Consider the following 20,766-nt stretch of genomic DNA (forward strand, 5'->3'; position numbering starts at 1 on the left):
ATTCTTCCGGGGTGACTCTTTCAGGGTGCAGTTAGAACGAAACATCAGGATTTCAGTGTATTTCACGCAATGCCTGCACGTTGTGACATCAGTCAGGGGGTGTGTTTCGTCTTACCTTCCTATCCACTCGGTGATCACGTCTGAAAGCCAGGAGTGAGTTAAGAATAGGAGGCCCCCACCTTTTGATGAATTATAATAAGGTGTGCTAGAGATGAAGGCGCTAGGTCCGAAAGCCAAGTCCCGAGTCACGTGAGTACAGAAAGGAATGTGCTTGCCTGTGAGAGAACTGGTCCGCAGAGAAGCCTCTTTATAGAGGACAAACCTGTGGCAGTCATAATGGCGAGGGAGAGCAAGCTGTAGACAGAGTCGGAGCTGCGGGCAGAGATTAGGCACTGGAGAGGGAGGGGGTGGGCTGCCTGCTGGGCTGCCTTTGATGATCATGCGAGTCACGGAAGGGGAGAGGGGGCGGGTGGGCAACTCGAGCGACCACGACCACGTGGAGGAACAGATGGCTCAACAATGTACTAAGTGAGACAACTGTATGGGGGGGCACAGGGAGGATGTGTTGAATGGCGAGTTGGGGGAGGAGGAGAGACAGGAGAAGCAGATGCAAGTCACGGCCTGCGGCCGTGTGAAGTGAACAATTAGGGGAAGCCTGTGGGAGGGAGGAGGCAGAAGGCTCGGGCTGGGGAGGGGGAGGAGAAATGAACAGATGTCGGTGAGGAGTGCCTGATGCCGGATGGGGGCGGGAGAGCCTGGGAATGCGAGCGAGGGGAGGAGTGCAGAGGCTGGGCTTGCATGCGATGCGCGTGCTTGTTTGTTCACGTGATTCACGTGAACTTCAAGAAAACCGCGGGGCTGAAAGCCCTTGGTTTGAAGAGGATTTTGCCGACATGAATTCTCGCTCCGCTCAATGCGCTTGCGCGCATTGATAGGTCTCGAGACCTAAAAATGTTCTCATTTTCACGAGTTAATGCAGAGTGACTAAATAACTTTTAACGTCCTGATGAATGCCCCGGAATCCCAGAAACATGTGGACCCTTGATAGGGATATATTTGTTGGATCCCTAGTCCTCTTTTTAAACTCTATACCTGAGGCCCACTGAATAAAGTGGACCCCAGGAGATTCTTTTATTTATCACCTGTATATATATATATATTCTGCACTCTGCCCCTCGCTGACCCCTTCCATTGCTCATCTTTGTGAAACACCTCAGGTCCTTTCCTGTGGGTAGTTGTATACCACACCATGGACCTTGCAGTCCGGGTGTGAGAAGGGGACCCAATGATAAAGCCTGTCACCCTTGGGTGAGTGAGGGGATCTTGTCCTAGAAGCAATTCTTTTACATGACATACGCATACTAATGAGTATACAGGACACAATTTAGAGACATGAGATCTGTCTGTCCTACTTCATCAGATAATCTAACGTACACAGTCTGAATTTTTTGATTATTAAGAATCAGTAAGTTTTTGGTTCAATTGATCCCAACAGATCCTCTGTGTGGAGACAACTTTTTTTAACGTTCAACTATAAGACCAGCTTCCACGTACCTGAACTTTTCGTCTCCCCTGTCAATTGCAATTACTCGTATGCCACTGTTATTAATTACCTTCACTCTTTCAGATATTTTCCATGACTGCAATTCAACTTATTTTACCGCACAGTTAACAGAATATCCGAGTAAATTAATAGTAGCTTGAAAGACAGAACATGTCTATACTTTTATTTTGGTTACTAGCAATTCTTCCTAATTCATAGCAAGACTAGTGTAGAAAATAAGAGAGATCATATAGTAACTAGACACATGAATTTAGTTGGTTGGCATTGTACAAGACACTGGTTATTCATCATTAGTGTGCAATGGACCATCTAATATCCAATGTATTCACTGCATATCATTTAATCCAAATTATATTTCTATTCTCCTACTGTTCAAAGTAAACAAATCGGCAACGTTCAATGGAGAAAAGAGCAGAGTAAAAACAAACTAGTACATTTTAATACAACTATTAGATTACAAGCAATTCGGATGGTTTCTGTGTACCCTTTTGGGCCAATCATTTTTTACCCATTTCAATAATAAGGTCTGCACATCAGCTCTTTTATATAATTTACATAGGTCAATCAACTGCTCTACAGTCTTTTCACTATTCCGGAACAAAAATTCCAATGTAGGACTTTTCTGTTTCTGTTCAATGAAGCACAACTCATCATATGTCATCCCCCACTTGCTTGCAAAGTTTCTCCAGTTTTTCACAGTTGGGTGACATGGATCTAGCTTAATCCTTAGAATGTAAAGTAAATCCTCATCATTCAGCAGGTCACTTATTGTTGGTGGTGAGAAACATATCACAGAGCAGGTGCAGTTTTCACTAAAAGCTGTTCTACAGGACTGACACTTCGATGCTACACCTATAATGGAAAAGAGTACATTGAAGTCAATGAGAATATGTACCGTGTTATTTATTCCTTTATTACAACATAATGTTAACAGCAGTGATTGCAGAATACAGCCAATGTATCCTCTTTGAATGTATTTACTTTGTTTACAAATACCAACTAATTCTTAAATCTCCCTATTTCTGACCTTCAATCTATACACCTTCCATCTATACACTTTCCTGCTCTCTTGGTTCACATAATCTGTTCCTAATGCCCCCTCCGCTTCTTCTTTTTTCAATGTTATGTTCCTCCTTGCCACTCTCCTTGCGTCTTCTTATCCATTTGTCTCCCGCATCTTATATATTACCAGCTGAACTAAAAACCCATTTATACCTCTTCTCATAATAGCTTCTATGTACCATACTAACACCACTTTCATGACTATTTATTTTGGCTGATTTGTAATCCCCTTTGTGATAGTATAACCTCTGCTTAGGTATAAACACTTTCGGTAAATGTGCTATAAAAATTGATTACTTGAAAGGAAAATTAATAAGAAAAAGATGCTTAGGTCGGCAAAGGCCCTGCACCTATAGTCAAGATTTTTTTTAAAAAAAATTGTCTTTTTTTTAATATTTCTTTTTATTAGTGATATAAACAAAAAATACAAACGTATCGGGTGCCATACATTCAATCATAATAATAGGGGAACAGGTACAAATAACAGGATACATGAAGAGCGACAGGAGAAGTTGCTGAGACACTGACGCTAGTGATCACTTGACGACACAACCTAAGCGCTGCAGCCCTCAGAACCCGTCCACCCGTAGAATCAGGATATTAAAATAAGTCTAGCCCCCGGATACTGAAATATGATCAGAATAATTGACGATATCTATGCATACATTAAAACAAAACCGCTAATGCGCAAACCCCCTCCCCCTCCCTGCACCCCTGCATGTAGCTTACGCTCATCCCCAACTAGCAGTGTGCCTGTCGCCCCAAAACTAATCTAAGATAACTGAATGTAGAAAATGGAGGAGGACCTTCGTTCAGGCTCCCCGCCCCCCCACCACATCTGAGCGTCCCCTATATATGTAGCTCACTAAGGAGATTTTCAAAATGTACTAAATGGAGAGTCATTATATGCCCATCCCGCCTTCCGCACATCGCTAAGTTGAAATTGAGTCCCGAACAACCACCAAGTTAACCAAAGTTCTGGTACAGTCATCTCTTCTCAACCTTGGCCCGTAGGATCAGGTGTATGGATACTTCCCAGCCAGTCTGCAGCCACCTCAGGAGCGTCGAAGAACCAAACTGTATCATTAAGTTCCACCCGGAGGCGAGCCGAAAACATCAAAGCATATGGTATACCGTTCTCTCTGAGTTCCCGTTTCACCGATAAGAATCCCTGGCGTTGTTTTTGAACCAATTGCGTGAAATCCGGGAAAAATTAAAGGGCCACGTTATTAAACCGCAACTGAGTCTCTGCTCGAGCCGTCTGAAGGATGGCGTTGCGATCTCGGAAATACAGAACCCTTGCGATCATCGGACTGGGGGGGCGCAACCCGTTGGGGCTTACCCCCCGGAACTCTGTAGGCACTCTCGATCGCGAAGTGTTTGCTAAGTCCTTTCAGTTTCAGGTGATCGCGGATAAGTTCTTCCACAAACCGGGCCGATGTATGTCCCTCCGACTCCTCCGGTATTCCCAGTATGCGAACGTTGTTTCGCCGTGCCCGTCTTTCATAATCACTGAACTTGCTATCCACAAGAGCTCTTGAGGCCAGAAGCTCGGGCACCTCCTGCTTCAATGAATTTACGTCGTCTGTTAAGCTGCTTGTTCTGAGTTCCAAGGCCTGCACTTTCCCGTTCGACTTTACTAGGTCCGCTTTAATAAGACCAATCTCCAGTGTTACAGTGACCAGTTTATTGTCAAGGGCTTCCATCTTCTGGGTCAGGGAGGAGTGCACTCTACCAATCACCGCCATGATATCTCATAGCGTTTGTTCATCCCCGGCCAGCGCCATCTCCTCTCCCCCGGTGGCGGTTGTTTTTGCCCCAATCGCAGGATATAACGTTCCAAAATATTCATTTGGGTCTTTTTAGTCCCCCTGGAGGAGCGGGTCTGGGTCTGACTCAGGTCTGTTTTGGGCGCCATTATGCACCCTGTACCCGGCCTCGCAGGCTGATTCTCCGATCCGATGATATTGTACGTTCAGCATATAGCTTCCCCGGTTTCCTGAAACCCACCGGGGCTATCGTCGAATGTTCGTCCCGCGTCGAGCGGGTCAAGTCCCGGTTCGCTACTTCGCCTTCGGGCTTACAGGTCCTGTTGTTCAGGGCACTCCGAGCGTAGCCTTGGTGTTGCTATCTCACACCTCTCATGCATTTATGCGTGGTGGAAACCTGTCGTCAAATTTGGGAAAATTCAAATATCCATCTCGGCTGACCGGTGCCTTGCGTCGCCTCGTGGCCGATGTTGTTCAACTACATGCCGGCCACTTCATCACTCGAGGTTGCAATGTTGGTGCAGGCCGCAATCTTAATGACGATGTTTTTCCATCTCCAAAGCAGATGGATCGCTCGGGATCACTCAGTCAGGCGTCATTTCGATTCTTCTATGCGGGGGCAGGGCATAGGCGCAGGATAAATGGCAGGATCTTGTGGCAGGAGAAGGAGGTCTGCGGAGCCGGGAGCCTAGGCAGCCATCTTGGTCGCCAGCTTGGCCCCTCCTCTCCACCTATACTCAAGATTAATGTTAAGTGTGCACCGTGTTAATTTGACACAGTTGGTATTCATTTTTTGTTTTTCAGAAACAACCTTCCAAAGCGGGTGTTTAGTCAGAAAACGGACAACAAATGGTTTAAATACATAGGGAGGTTTCTCTCTGCATCTGGGTCATTGTTTTTCCTGCCTGGGTTGATCAGCACCCACCTGGCCTAGAATGCACACCTTGTGATCTGGCAAGAGATTACCAGGAAGTGTATTGGGATGAGGATTAGCACCCGAAGATCCTAGGAGGTGTGCTGGTAGGATTTCCACTTCTGGTCCATGATCAAGGTCCTAGCCATTCTGTTTAGGTCCAACCACACCGTACAATATACTAGCTCCCTGCAGAAGAGGATGCTGGAGATGGCATGGTTGGACTTTCCAGGCCTGAGACAACCTCCTTGAATACGGGTTCATTAATTGCTAAGTATATAAATGTAAATGTTATGCATTTAATCAATCAATCAGGGAATTTTAAAGCACGCTACTCACCCGAGAGAGTCTCATGGCGCTGGGGAGGTAGAGGGGGGGGGGATTCATTGTAAGGTAATGTTATTTCTCCAAAGATGTATCAGGTATAAATTATCATGTGTTTTACATCATATAATGAGATAAGCACAGCACACTCATTTATCTAAAAATGACTGGATTCGAGTTAAACAATAACAAGCAAATGAAAAAGTAGAGTATATCACTGCTGCATGCTTGGGTTGTTGAAGGTATCACATTTTTGACCTTTGATTGCTGTTCCTCAATCAGTGATTATGTCAAAGGATGATGCAGGTGGGTGTTTCTTTTCCAAGGTAGGATTTTGAGGAAATATAAATTTTATGGTCAAGTTGTGTTCCCTAGCGTGTACCCCACCGTCTCCATGTACCAGCTTAAAGTGCATGTAACTTCCCTCCTGTGCCAGCTATGAAGACGCAAATACATTTGCGTCTAACGTTAACATGTCCTCTTTCAGGCCCACCCTGAATGGGTTGAATAGTCCGTTCCTAAGTATGCTATGCCAACGTCTTTTTGTAGTGTACTTTACACGTTTTTCAGCTCTGGCAAAGTAGGCCCTGAATTTCTGCCATCGAGCCTTTTTCTGGCCTCTGACTCTGAAAGCCTCAGCCAGGCTGCCTCTGTACCCGTGAACTCTGACTTACTTCCAGCGCGGCCCACCGCGCTTAGCCCAGCCTGCTGCCTGCCAAGACTGACTACAACCTTCAAATTATCTGTTCCGCTCCTCGAAAATACATTCCTGCCTACTAGTTTAAGTAAACATTCCCCAGCTGCAGAGCCAAAGGGCCGGCCTGTCTCCATGCAAGTAATTCATAGCCTCTGTTACCGTGCTCCCATGGAAGGCCCATGCCCCCACGCATCTCATGCAGACACCCAGGCGCTTATACACGCACTCACAGTCAGTATAGAATAGCTTCTGCCCCAGAGACCTTTTCCGTTCAGATAATATGGTTCCCAAACATCAGATATCAGATATGATAGAAGTACGAGTTGATCTGACATGCCAGACTTCTGTCTCTTTCCGTTAGTGTAAATGTCAAGCCCCCTGCACCCTCCAGTTTCACGTCAATCACACGTCATGCAGCTGCCCGCGCATCCAAGCTTCCGATTTCTGCTGACATTGCAACATTTCTGTTTTAGTGCCACCCTCTTGTGACACCTACTTGTGACGTTTCTAGCTCACGCCTAGTCCACGCCTTCTGATTACGTACTAGTAACACGTGGATGCTGTTATCTTGTCTTCTCTCAGCTGTTACGCCTCCTATATTGGTTTCTATGGTGTAAATTAAGTATATAAGCTATGTATTGTCAATAAAATAGTGCTCTATCCCTTCCTGGACCCTTTGTGGTACCAGGAACCAGATATCCAGTTCCGGAACGATTCCTTTTTAAGGAATAAAACTCCTAAGAACTCTAACACCACGGACTCTGTTTCTTTCTTTCCGATTGAGTTATTATTGATTAAGTACTTACCTGCATAGAAATTAAGACGGTAAATTATATATTTACGACATTTTGGCGCCCGAACAGGGACCCCTCCCCCACCTCACGCGCCGGTTGGTGCGTTGCAAGCTCTGTCCCCTGCCATCAGTTAGAAGGAAACTACGCGTACCGGCAGGATTTCCTGTATCTCCCTCTGGCCCACGGAGGTGACGAAGACTGCGATCAGTACCCAGACGAGGCGGTGAGGAGTGCGGAGGATCCCGACCAGAGCCTAGCCGAAAGAAGCAAGGTCCGAGGTGTCAAGAGGCCCACCAGTTTTCCGAAGTTTTCCGAAGTTTTCCGAAGTTTTCCGAAGTGTCGAGTCGAGTCCAGTCCAGTCGAGTTTTCCGAGGCCTTCTGTTTCCGTGCTTCCCGGTGAGTACCATTGCTGGGACGTATCTAGACGGGTTTGGGTACACAAGTCCGGTCTGCACTGTTTTTAGACAGTGTATCTGTACTGTTTAGCAGTACATCCGTTATTTCAAGTTTCTGCACTGTTTTAGCAGTGTATCTGTGCTGTTTAGCAGTACATCCGGTATAGGGGGTAGTCATATACGTCTCAAATGTCTTTTCATGTGATTAATGTCGTGGTATGAGTGTGACTGTTTTTAATGTATATTATTGTGTTCTTGTATAACTAGCTGTATCCAGTATTAAGTAGCAAGGATTGAGCATTCAGTACTAAGTAAACAAGATGCCGTTTTTCAACAAGTTAAAGCAGATAGGAACTAGGAAAGGGATACTAGAGGAAGAAATTCCTATCCCCCCTAGGGACACTCCTGGAAATTTTATGTACCACAAGCATGGCATAGATGCCATATTATATCTAGACTTATGGGCCGAGTATACTAAACATCTAGACGAAAGACACCGATGGCCTGTTACCGGAACATGGGATGCCGAGTGCATCATGAAGGTAGAGGAAGCACTATGGAAAAAGAAAGCCAGACAATCTCAGAAAGACGCCATAGAGTTTTGGCGTAAGGAATCACATAAGCGTGCTGAAAAAGAATTACGTAGAGAAGACAGACTTAGAGAATCAGATAAGGCCCAAGAAAATGAATTAATTACTGAAGGGATCCGAGTAAAATCAGAGCAAGTAGACCGTGCACGAAACAATCTCGTAAACGGTATGTATCTCGCGGCCGAGGGTTCGCCTGAGGCCATTTTAGAAATACCGAAAAATCTGCCGTCACCATTGGTTCCAACTAAAGTAACTCATAAGACCACTAAAGACATATTCCTGAACTCCTACCTAGAGGATGTAGCACCCGCTTACACCAATCTGCCTGTCCGCGCCCTGCCTAACGACAGGGACGGGGGTGGTAACCCGCCCCAAGATCATATTCCGCCAGTACCGCAACAGATTCCTCCTGTTCCACCACCTCCACCACCTCCTGTACCTAAAATTGATCTACCGAAACCACGTCTACCTGACTCTACTAAAAGACAAATTCAAGTTCAGATACAGACTCCACAGAGAGCTAATGTCCAAGCTTCCGCCTCAGGAGGTGCGATGGGGGGTCTCAGGACCCCGCCATTAACACACAGAGTAAACCTTAGGGATATGCAGAGTCCTTTCACGTTCAAATCACCCCGCCTCGACATACTTAAAGAAAACCTTTCAGTTTGCAGATATGATCCAGTACCCGGCAAAGACGATAGAATGATGATGGCATCACTACGGTTACGATCTGCTACCGATTTCCTGCTGTTATTTGCAGGAATGAAAGAGCGCCTAGATAGAATATATGAGTTTGTTCAGACTGGGAAAGACCCTGACAGTATTAAGGATGCCATGGAGCATCAGAAAGTTGACGTTCAAGCACAGATACTACGTTTTTTCATAAATTGCCTAATAAGAGAACGAGACAGGCCTGGGACAGATCAGAGTGAATTAGATGCACTGAACAAGTGGGGTCAAAATATATATGAAGGAAAACACGACAAGGGGACTTGCATAGCCAGTATGTACAGGAAAATAAGAAAAGAAGTGATAGAAATACACAAAGAAGAGAAAGAAAAGGCTTCCGAGGAGGAGGAAGAAGAACCTGAAGAACCAGAAAGGACTACAGACACTATAGCGTATGTAGGTAAGGGAACTTATCTTAGGAAAGGCACTCGTCCAGAAAGCAAGAGAGTTTTTCTCTCTGCCTTAACAAACCCGAATTCTTCTGAACATCAGTTCCAGGAGACTGATAAAAGGCTCCGAGAGAGAATGGGGTACCATGTACTCAATTCTATGGATGAACAAGAACTAGCCCGGTCAGCCATATTATGGACTGAAAATCCGGATATATATAATGATGACACCGTAGCGCAGACATTCCTGAACCTTTCCCCAGACGAGCAGAAATTAGCAGGTGTATACATGATTCAGCACCTCCTCACGAAATACAGAAACCAACATTCTGATCCAGGTCCCTTACACGAAACATTAGAAGCACTACTCATGGATAGATGGAGAGGTCTCAGTACCAAGTTAATACAAATAATTCTAGAACAACGACATAGATATAACACTTTCATAAGCTCTGAATACGTTCCCGCTCCGCCCCCAGAAAGAAAAATGTATCATATGGAACGCCTGAATGGCATTGAAAGTCAGAACCCCTTACGAGAAGTACACCCAGTTATGGGTGAGGATCATATCTTGAAACGTGTGTATGTACACACGCCACTGACTAAGTTAGAACTGTTAGAAATGAAGAAACTAGTCCCGTGCCATGATAAAGACCCCGCAGGTTTTCACAGAGAGCTTAAAGACATGTTACTGATGGGGGATTACACGTACGAAGATATCACAAAAATGTTAAAGGTACTGCTGCCCACGGGCATCTACGAAAAACTAAAGGAAAAGGAATGGGAGGTGGGAGAGAAAAAGATTGTATGGGCAGAAATAGAAGACGAGGAGAACAAACGAGTCCCAGGGGTAGGCCTTGGGGAGAAAACTAAAGCATTACCAGGTTTGATAGTACAGGTTCTGCCAAGATTGTTGACAACTAGAAAGGAAGACTGGGATGCAATCTCAGCATGTAAACAGAAACCCGACGAAGATACTAGTGACTTCTATTCAAGATTCGAGAAATGTTTCATTATTAATAGTGGTCTTAAACCAAGTAGCGAGTCGTACCCGCATCTTTTTGTATCCAAGTTAGTTGAGAATTCCCTGTTAGCAGTCAAAAATCGTGTATACAAGGTTGAGAGTACATGGCAAGCAAATACGCCATCACAGATGTTACAAATGTTACAATACCATCAGAACAGAATTAGAGAAGAACAGGATCAGGAACAGAAACGTATGAAAGACACTAAAATGAAAATGTTAGTAGCCCAGTCGGTCCCAACCGACGGCCACAGAAAGGGTACGACCCAGACAGGTCACGCCGCAGCTCCCGTTAAAGGGACATGCAACTATTGCAAGCAGCCAGGTCACTACGTACATGAATGTCCAGTCCTGAAACATAACATATCAACAGGTAAAACTAAAGAGAGACCGCATCCACCAAGACAAGATCAGGTCCAGCAACAGACCTCACAGAATGTACAGCCTATGCAGAACACGCAGCCTATGCATGCTTCACCTCATACAGCACAGACAGTAGCGGTATCACAGCCACAGCCCATTGCCGCGACTCAACAAGTCTCCCAACAGATGTACCAGTATGCCCAAGCTGCTTATCCCGATTACCAACGATACGCATGAAATAGCCTAGAGAGGGAGATGGGTTTGCCTCTTATTGAAATTCCTGTAGATCAAGAAGGTCCTTATGTACACAGTCAAGTATTGGGAAAAGACAGAAAGTTTTTAATTGACACAGGGGCAAGCCGCACCACAATTAGCCATGATGAAGTCCCAGGGGCACCCCTCTCAGGCTCACAGAATGTTTCCCTTGGTTTTTCAGGACAGCCCATTGTAAATGAAGTATCAGAACCAGTCCCCCTGGCTGTGGGTCCATTATCACGAGTTACAGACTTGTTACTTACGAAATCATGTCCAGAAAATCTGTTAGGAATAAAAACGTTGAAGGCTCTAGGAGCCATAATTTGCTGTTCCCCGGAGGGAGTTAGACTCTTTCTGCAGGATTTCAAGGGTCATTACGTTTTACGAGAGTTCGACGTCAGATTGAAAAATGTACCAGATTACTTGTGGGCAAAAGGCCCAACTGATGTAGGTTGTATGCATATCACACCATACCGTGTCACACTCAAGACAGGAGTTGTTTTACCACGAATCAGACAATACAAGTTACCACCCGATGCTGTAGTGGCTTTACTGAAAATCATTGAAGAGCTCATTGCCCAAGGAGTGGTCGTAGAGACCGACTCCAATATCTGTAATTCACCCATCATTCCAATTCTTAAACGTACCGACCCCAATGCACCGCCAGTATATCGGCTGGTGATTGATCTGCGAGAGCTGAATAAATGCATTGTACCACAGTACCCTGTGGTCCCTGATATCTCTTCCCTATTGACTGCTATTGATTCTGAAGCAACGTTCTTTACTGTAATTGATCTCAAGAACGCTTTCTTTAGTGTACCTATTGATCCAGAGAGCCAATACCTCTTCGGATTCAGTTTAAATGGACGAAGTTTCAAATTTTCCCGCGCACCTCAAGGATTCACAGAAAGCCCCAGCATCTATAGTCAAGCACTGAAAAAACAACTAGATTGTATTCAAATGCCAGTTAACACCGCTTTACTGCAATACGTCGATGATCTGCTGATCACCGCACGAAGTGAGCCCGAATGTGAACAAGCATCACTGACAGTTTTACATTTCCTGGCCGACAAGGGACACAAGGTGTCTCCTTCGAAGCTACAATTCTGTGTTCAGCAAGTTGTGTACCTGGGTCACTTGCTGTCCAAAGTGGGGAGACAGCTCACTCTCGATCGCATTCAGTTAATTGTAAATATGCCACAACCCCAGACACAAAAGGAAGTGCGGGCCTTTATAGGCCTCACCTCGTACTGCAGACAATGGATTCCTCAATATGCATTTCTAGCTAAACCACTCATCCAGTTAACGACACAGGAGGCAGCGACTTCGACTGTCCTCCCTTGGACTCAGGAACACACACAAGCCTTTGAGGAATTAAAGAGAGCATTATGTCGAGCACCAGTTTTAGCGACACCATGTTACAGTAAACCGTTTACACTTTTTGTTACAGAACGTGATGGTACAGCATTGTCTGTTCTCACTCAAGACCAAGCAGGTTCACATAAGCCTTGCGCTTATTTTTCAAGTACATTGGATTCAGTAGCCCAGGCACTCCCTGCGTGCTTAAAGTCAGTAGCAGCAACAGCACTAGCAATCAGACAGAGCGATTCAATTGTTTTAGGCCATCAGTTGATAGTACAAGTTCCACATTCTGTAGAGGTTCTTTTAAACAGAACCCAGACTCAGCACTTGACCATAGCACGACTGACAGGTTACGAATTAACGCTATTCCAGCCACACATAGAAATCAGACGCTGCAGCATTCTGAACCCCGCAACACTGTTACCTTCAAATATGACAGATCCAGCCCCGCATGATTGTTTAGAGATCATTAATGCAGTAACAAAGCCTCGACGAGACTTAACAGATGTTCCATTGACAAATCCAGACCTGACACTTTATGTGGATGGTTCATGTATGAGAACAAGTACAGGAGAATTAGTGGCCGCATATGCAGTGACCACTGAAACCGAAGTAAAAGAAACACATCGTATTGACACACTGTCCGCTCAAGCGGCAGAGCTTATTGCTCTGACCCGAGCCTGTATACTAGCCAAGAACAGAAATGTCAACATATACACTGATTCCCGTTATGCGTTCGGAGTTGTACACGACTTCGGAATGTTATGGCAAGAACGAGGTTTTCTGACCTCTCATGGTGCCAAGATCCAACACGGTCTCCTCATTCAAGCACTGTTAGAAGCAATACATCTGCCTTCAGGCATATCCGTCATGAAGTGTAAAGCACATACTAAAGTTACAGATTCTGTTTCCCAGGGTAACGACCTGGCAGATCAGACAGCAAAACATACAGCATTGACTCACACTCAGACAACTGACATGACAAAGACAATAGGACCGACAAATTGTATGACAGTCAGGGATCCCACACTAGACGTTATCGATATTCAGACACATGCTACCCCAGATGAAATAAAGAAATGGATTGAACTAGGAGGGATCCAGACAGATCAAGGTTGGATGACGAAGGGAAAATCTACATGGTTTCTCCCTGATTCTATGGTTCAAGTCATGATCAATACAGCACATAGTCCAGCACATCTAGGAGAGAAAGCGATGTTAGACAGTTTACAAAATCTTTGGAGCAATAAACACTTACGAGCAGCAGCAAAACAGAAAGTGCGTACTTGCATGATCTGTTGTCAGTTCAATCCAGGTAAAAGCGTCCCTGTAGAGCAAGGTGGATTTCATCCTCCCGATCACCCTTTTGAAGTCCTCCAGATGGACTATATCCAGATGAACCGTTGTCGAGGATTCAAATATGTCCTCGTAATTGTTTGTGCACTGTCCCGTTGGACCGAAGCATATCCAGTCCCAGATTACACTGCTCCGACCACTGCCAGGCAGCTGGTTCGTGAATTCTTCCCACGGTACGGCATGCCTCGTGTCGTGTACTCAGATAACGGTCAGCCATTCTCATCCGAATTAATGAAGCAAGTTTCCTTGCTGCTAGGATATCAATGGAAATTCCATTGTGTCCGACATCCCGAAGCCGCAGGCCTTGTAGAGAGGCATAATCAGACATTAAAGACCCGCCTTGGAAAAATATGTCAAGAGAAAGGGGTCGACTGGATAGTCGCCCTGCCAGTGGCACTGTTCTATATGAGAATGGTTGCCCACTCGAGATCAGGACTATCCCCGTACGAAGTGGTCTTTGGTAGACCACCGAATATGTGGGGGACGCCCATTCCTTAGAAAATTACTGATGTTGATTGCAATATGTTGACAGATTACCTTGCCTCCTTGATGTCTGCACTCCAATCATGTCGTTCACAGGTTGCCGCAGCCTTCCCTGACAACACTGACGTAAAGCCGCATGATGTCCGTCCAGGCGACCTGATTTTAATAAGGAACTTTGACAGGAAAAGTCCGCTGGAGCCCCGCTGGAAAGCACCGAAGACCGTTCTACTTACTACGAGGACAGCGGTGAAAGTGGAGGGCAGAAAGGGGTGGATCCACACGAGCCATATCAAACTATGCAATGAACTGAAACCAGACCCAGGCTCGTCCACCCCTTCCAAAGACTGTATCGAGCCCAGTGACTTTAAAGTTTCCGACCGAGAGAAAACTCCACAAGAGGAGTACAGATCAAAGCTCCGATCTAGCAAGTCAGACAGTTTAATTGTTTAAGTCCTCCCCTAGGTGAATCGGTTAAATAGTTTCTGACATGTATCCCCTAGATCGAGATAGAGAGAGAGAGAGACAATTCAAGAAACATACATACTGCAAATCACTGCGTAGTCACTGTATAGTGACATTGTTAATAATGTTTTTTCTAAGTATTCTGATTATTGTTGCAAGCATATTACTTCCTATCTACTGTCCTATTTTCAAGCGTGAACAATCTGCTTACAATGTTTCTGCTGAACATTCTTTTAGCGAGTTACCTCCACATGAACTGTCTTACAGACTTGCGCTGCGCAACAACACTTTCATTAGTATGCTTCATCATTCCCATCAGACTAATAATGCTACAAATTGCTGGATATGTGGCCGACTCCCTCCCTACCAGAATTACAAGGGAGCTCTGCCCCTCTTTCCGTATCCGTTCACTCACAACGGCTCCTGTGGTGCATGGTTTAAAATAATTAATTCCTTAGATCCTGATATTTCTGTCTTCGACGGGAGCTGGGTTTGGGGAAACTTGAACTTAGTTCTGCTCGACATCTGTTACCCGGATAAGGAGGGACTCCCCATCAGAATAGGAACTGATCTAGAAAATGAAGTATACGGATTAAGTAATTATACAATTAACCTTATGATTCTTACAGTTGAATCCGAAGCTACACCAGTTCTGCCCGCTATGTCAGTATTACCAGTCATTGGTGAATTATGTGTCAGAAAGAAAGGTTCAGTACACTTAGGTCATAGTAAATGTACTACTGTGGTCGAATTCAGTGATCATGGTAGATCGTCCTTTAAAGCTACCCGTCATTCCTATTTTGTTTGTGGTCATACCGCATACATATGTTTACCTCCAGATTGGGATGGTACCTGTTATATTGCTTTCCTTCTGCCACCTGTTTTTCTAGCTCCTCCTGATTATCACAGAAATACAAATCTAGTAAAGAGTAGATTCAGAAGAGATATCCCGCTTGTCGACTACACAGAAACGGCATGGGAACAATACACCGATTTTAATAAAGGATTCTTTTTCTTTTTAGGCCCTGTCCAAAATAGTAAACTAATACGCAGATTAACTAGAACACTTGAAGCAGTAGTGAATGAAACTGCCTCCGCCCTAGGTAACTTAACCGAAGAACAGTCCGCCATGCGGGTTGTTGTCCTTCAGAATCGCCTTGTTATTGACGTCATCTTGGCAGATAGAGGTGGAGCCTGTAAGGTCATCGGGTCAAGTTGCTGTGTTTTCATTCCAGAAAACGCGCCATCTGTATACAAAGCTATTACACGTCTTCATAAAATTGCTAATCTGATACATCAGAATCCAGGCACCTGGACTTGGTCCGGTTGGTTCTGGACAACGTTAACAGCTTGGGGATGGAAGATCCTATCCTTCCTAGGCATTGGCCTAGTCCTAGTATTCAGTTGCTGCCTATGCTTGCAGTGTGGGCCGGCGATTTGTGGACTGTGCGCCACTTCATGCATTGAACATTCCAGTTTTCTTTCAAGACGTGAAAGAAAGAAAGAAGAGCAAATGATGTTACAAGAACAAACTGATCGATTCATGAGGATCGATATATCATGAAGGGTCCGTAGGGAACAAGGAGGGAATGAGGAAATATAAATTTTATGGTCAAGTTGTGTTCCCTAGCGTGTACCCCACCGTCTCCATGTACCAGCTTAAAGTGCATGTAACTTCCCTCCTGTGCCAGCTATGAAGACGCAAATACATTTGCGTCTAACGTTAACATGTCCTCTTTCAGGCCCACCCTGAATGGGTTGAATAGTCCGTTCCTAAGTATGCTATGCCAACGTCTTTTTGTAGTGTACTTTACACGTTTTTCAGCTCTGGCAAAGTAGGCCCTGAATTTCTGCCATCGAGCCTTTTTCTGGCCTCTGACTCTGAAAGCCTCAGCCAGGCTGCCTCTGTACCCGTGAACTCTGACTTACTTCCAGCGCGGCCCACCGCGCTTAGCCCAGCCTGCTGCCTGCCAAGACTGACTACAACCTTCAAATTATCTGTTCCGCTCCTCGAAAATACATTCCTGCCTACTAGTTTAAGTAAACATTCCCCAGCTGCAGAGCCAAAGGGCCGGCCTGTCTCCATGCAAGTAATTCATAGCCTCGGTTACCGTGCTCCCATGGAAGGCCCATGCCCCCACGCATCTCATGCAGACACCCAGGCGCTTATACACGCACTCACAGTCAGTATAGAATAGCTTCTGCCCCAGAGACCTTTTCCGTTCAGATAATATGGTTCCCAAACATCAGATATCAGATATGATAGAAGTACGAGTTGATCTGACATGCCAGACTTCTGTCTCTTTCCGTTAGTGTAAATGTCAAGCCCTCTGCACCCTCCAGTTTCACGTCAATCACACGTCATGCAGCTGCGCGCGCATCCAAGCTTCCGATTTCTGCTGACATTGCAACATTTCTGTTTTAGTGCCACCCTCTTGTGACACCTACTTGTGACGTTTCTAGCTCACGCCTAGTCCACGCCTTCTGATTACGTACTAGTAACACGTGGATGCTGTTATCTTGTCTTCTCTCAGCTGTTACGCCTCCTATATTGGTTTCTATGGTGTAAATTAAGTATATAAGCTATGTATTGTCAATAAAATAGTGCTCTATCCCTTCCTGGACCCTTTGTGGTGCCAGGAACCAGATATCCAGTTCCGGAACGATTCCTTTTTAAGGAATAAAACCCCTAAGAACTCTAACACCACGGACTCTGTTTCTTTCTTTCCGATTGAGTTATTATTGATTAAGTACTTACCTGCATAGAAATTAAGACGGTAAATTATATATTTACGACAATTTGTTAGACAGTAGATTCCATGAGTTTGGGACAATGAATCATGTGTTACATCCACATTCGTAAAATTGGGTGAAACATAAATGTTGCAGAGTAATGTTTAACTGTGAGATTTATTACATCCATTGTCACTGAATAATTTGAGGCAAATGGCCTTTTCTTAGTCTCTTTCTCATTCTTTGCATTGATTGCAGACATAGGTAATGGCCAGCAGCACCTGGGGCAGGCAAGAAGAACTTTGGGGACTGAGCGCGCACTCACCACTACCGCTCACCACCACCGCGGTGGAAGAAATGTGGAGGAATCCTCCTGTTGTGCTGGACATTATGCAGAAGAAACACTGTCCACTGGCTAACACACAGACAGTACTCTTTTAAACATCAATGTGGAGGCAGATGGTTCTGGACAGCATGAAAGGTGGTTGACCTGGCCAAGAGCAGAAGCTGGTGTCCCAGGGATCTGACTAGCTAAACGTCTCACTCTGTGCCCACATCTCCTATCCCTCCTCCTCCCAAGACAATGCCTGCCAAAGTGTCCAACAATTGCTGAGGGTTCATTTTTCTTCAGGCACCCCAGAGACCTCATGTGTCCTACTCCACCCTCCTATCACATTGCCTCACTGGAACTAGTCCAGGAGCTGCTGAGGCAGGTGGTGCCTGGCAGAATGAGATCCTTTACCCCGTAGTGAAATGTTTTGCAACCAAGGATGAAGGTTTTGGACACTGCAGGATGCACCCGCAGCCCCACCCTACGGACGTGATCTTGTTCTTCTCATCCTGGACTGCCATCTATTTCTTACCCCAGACTCCTGGGTCCATCCAGCAGTTGTCTCTGTCAGTCTCATTCATTGTCCAATTCCAGTTGCTGGCGCCGTCTGTGATGCATTCCAGAAAGTGACTGGTTCTGCTGCATCTGGGGATCAGCTTGTAAACGAGGATATGCTTCTTGTGATGGTCTCATCAGAAATGGATTGGAAAGGAATCTCCCTCTTCCGCCCTGAGCAGCCTGACAGCAGGACATCTAAGTTTTGCTTTGGACTTCCCTTTGTTGTTACCCATTGCAGGATGGTTATGGGCTTTCATTTTCCCTTTCGGACATGTCATTTGGAACTGTGGAGTATAGATTATGTTCTGTTGGGGCATTTCTTTACAAAACACACCCCAGGGAAGTTGTATACTTCTCAGAGTCAGGCAGTATTTTTGTTAGCTTTTATTGAATTCTATTTTACCCTATGCCACTATTACCACAAACCTCACCTGCTATGTGCCCATATATCCTTTCACCCCTTACATTTGTTTAGATAAAATATTTTTTAAAGGAACTTGTTTAGGTATTTCTTGTGTGCATCCTGCATGAAAATGTCAGTTAGTGCTGGTGCAACAGTGGACTTGTCAATAGTGTTTGCTTTTGCCATTTGTTTTTACTTTTTAGGTCGAGGACCGTCGCACTGCGTAGCAGTGGGCAGAGCCGAAGATTTTATGTTTCTTAGAGGGGGCTTGGAACCCGCCCCTCTTCTCCATTGGCTGGCCTAGTAAATGCTGGCCAGCCATTGGAGGAGAGGGGCGACACTCAGTTCAAGCCCCGTCTTTTTTCGGATTCGGGGGTGTTTTTTAAAGCTTCTTTCTTATTTTCTTTCTCTCCAATTCCCATTGGCTGGAATTTTACCTTCCAGCCAACGGGAAGAGGAGAGAACGAAAACCACGCCCCCGAATCTGAAAAAGACGCTGGCTTCTCTGAGGCATTCCTGCCTCGCCTCGGAGAAATGTGGTCGTGTGGAGCGCTCCTCTCGAAGTAATTTCTGCCCTCTGTTCTCTTGTTTTTCTTGCCCTCTCTTCTCTCGTCTCGTTTTTCTTGCCCTCTGTTGTCTCGTTTTTCTTGCCCTCTGTTCACTCGTTTTTCTTGCCCAATGCTCTCTCATTTTTCATCTACCACCCGTCATCCAGCCTGTGTCCTCAGCGACCCCACTCCCCTGTCGGCACCATGCAGGTTCAATCCAGTTGCCACCTCACCTCGCAATACGGCTGATCAATGCACAAAGCACACGTTTCACCAGCCAGCAGTCCCTGCAAAGCCCAGCTACCTCCGCACTGCAGCCCAGCTCCACCAGCATCAGAACCCTGTTCCACGGCACCCAGCACTCATCTCTGGTGGGCGTCACAGCACCCCGCTTCCCCAGTTCTTCCTCTTGATCTCGCGGCCAGGCCCGCCGTGCTTTCACACCTCGGAGCACCTCTCAGTCGGTCAGTTACTCAGGAACTCCAGGTTTCAGTATTACTTCACAGCGATCGCCGCTGTCTTCTCGCCCAGTGTTCTGGTTCCGGGCTCAGGGCGCGCGTCTCAGCGGCTAGCCTTTTCTCCCGTAAGCAACTCCTCCCTGCCGTTCCGTCTAAGCCTCTTCTTCACTGCTTGCGGCTCCCAGTCTGTCCGTCACCTCAGAGAGCCGCCATCTTGAAAGCGTAGCCCAGCTCTCGGATATGCTGTCAATCCCGTCCTTTCAGTTCTCCCCTCCTGGACCGCTGCCTCTGTAGTGCACCGCCGGGGGCTAGGTGCTAATCGCTCAGGAGCAGATCGCAGAGCTCCCGCCGGACTAACCAGGGGTAATCTTCGCCTCAGCGCGCTGCCGCCATCTTAGAGACGCCACAGCCGAAGCACGACCAGGGTGTTTAACTGCTGTTTCACCCTTCGTTCTTTGGCAGACAACCAATGTTCTGCTGACAAATCTGGAGTAAAAGGATTATGCTTTTGGAGACCTAGAATCAGGAAGGGGCCTGAATTTTGGACCAACTGTAGCTTATGCATTGCATATTTAGGCAGATATAAAGGCAGAGCATTACAGTACTTGAACTTTCCCTTACAGTCATGACTGCATGCATTATCCTCTAAGTAACCAAACTTCCTATCCTTAACCTTGACCTTCCTGTTTTAACTTTCTTAACCTGCCGAGGCTAGCAGCCGGCCCTGGCTCTCTGATTGCTATGGTGACCAAGACTCTTGTATATTGATACATTGTTTCTACTGCATAAAATAAATCTTTCCTCTGTCGGCCTCTCACTCTGAAGGAAAACGTAAGGATATGGCAGTGGGTGGGGATTCTCATTCCTGATCGAAAGGGTGTACATGTAACCACAAGCAGCTCTGGACGGATCACTGACATAATATCGACTACAAAAATATAGGCATTTAAAATATCGACTCCAAAATATCGACTACAAAAATATCGAAGTGCTATCTACAAACAGGTAAGTACAAAAATATTGAATCAAAAATATTGTTTAAAAATATGCACTTTGTAAAAATATAGAATTTATTAAAATTAAAGTGAAATTGAAAAAATATTAAAAATAAATAACTACAAGATACTTAAAAATACTTAAATAACCTTAAAATTATTAAATAATTATTTTAAGTTATAAAAAAAGCATACAATTTTATTTGTTA

General features: G+C 45.4%; 1 protein-coding gene across 1 annotated transcript in view; it reads right to left on the reverse strand.

Annotated features, from left to right (window-relative positions):
* Positions 1-1,707: 1,707 nt before the first annotated feature.
* Positions 1,708-20,766, reverse strand: part of EDARADD (EDAR associated via death domain) — a 929,681-nt gene continuing 910,622 nt past the window's right edge. Inside the window, exon 5 of the mRNA XM_086925336.1 lies at positions 1,708-2,416. Coding sequence (XP_086781462.1) covers positions 2,019-2,416 — 398 coding nt within the window. The 3' untranslated portion in view covers positions 1,708-2,018. The remainder of the gene's footprint in view (positions 2,417-20,766) is intronic.

Source organism: Lissotriton vulgaris, chromosome 6 (genome assembly GCF_964263255.1).
Source record: "Lissotriton vulgaris chromosome 6, aLisVul1.2, whole genome shotgun sequence".
NCBI classification, from domain to species: Eukaryota; Metazoa; Chordata; class Amphibia; order Caudata; family Salamandridae; genus Lissotriton; species Lissotriton vulgaris.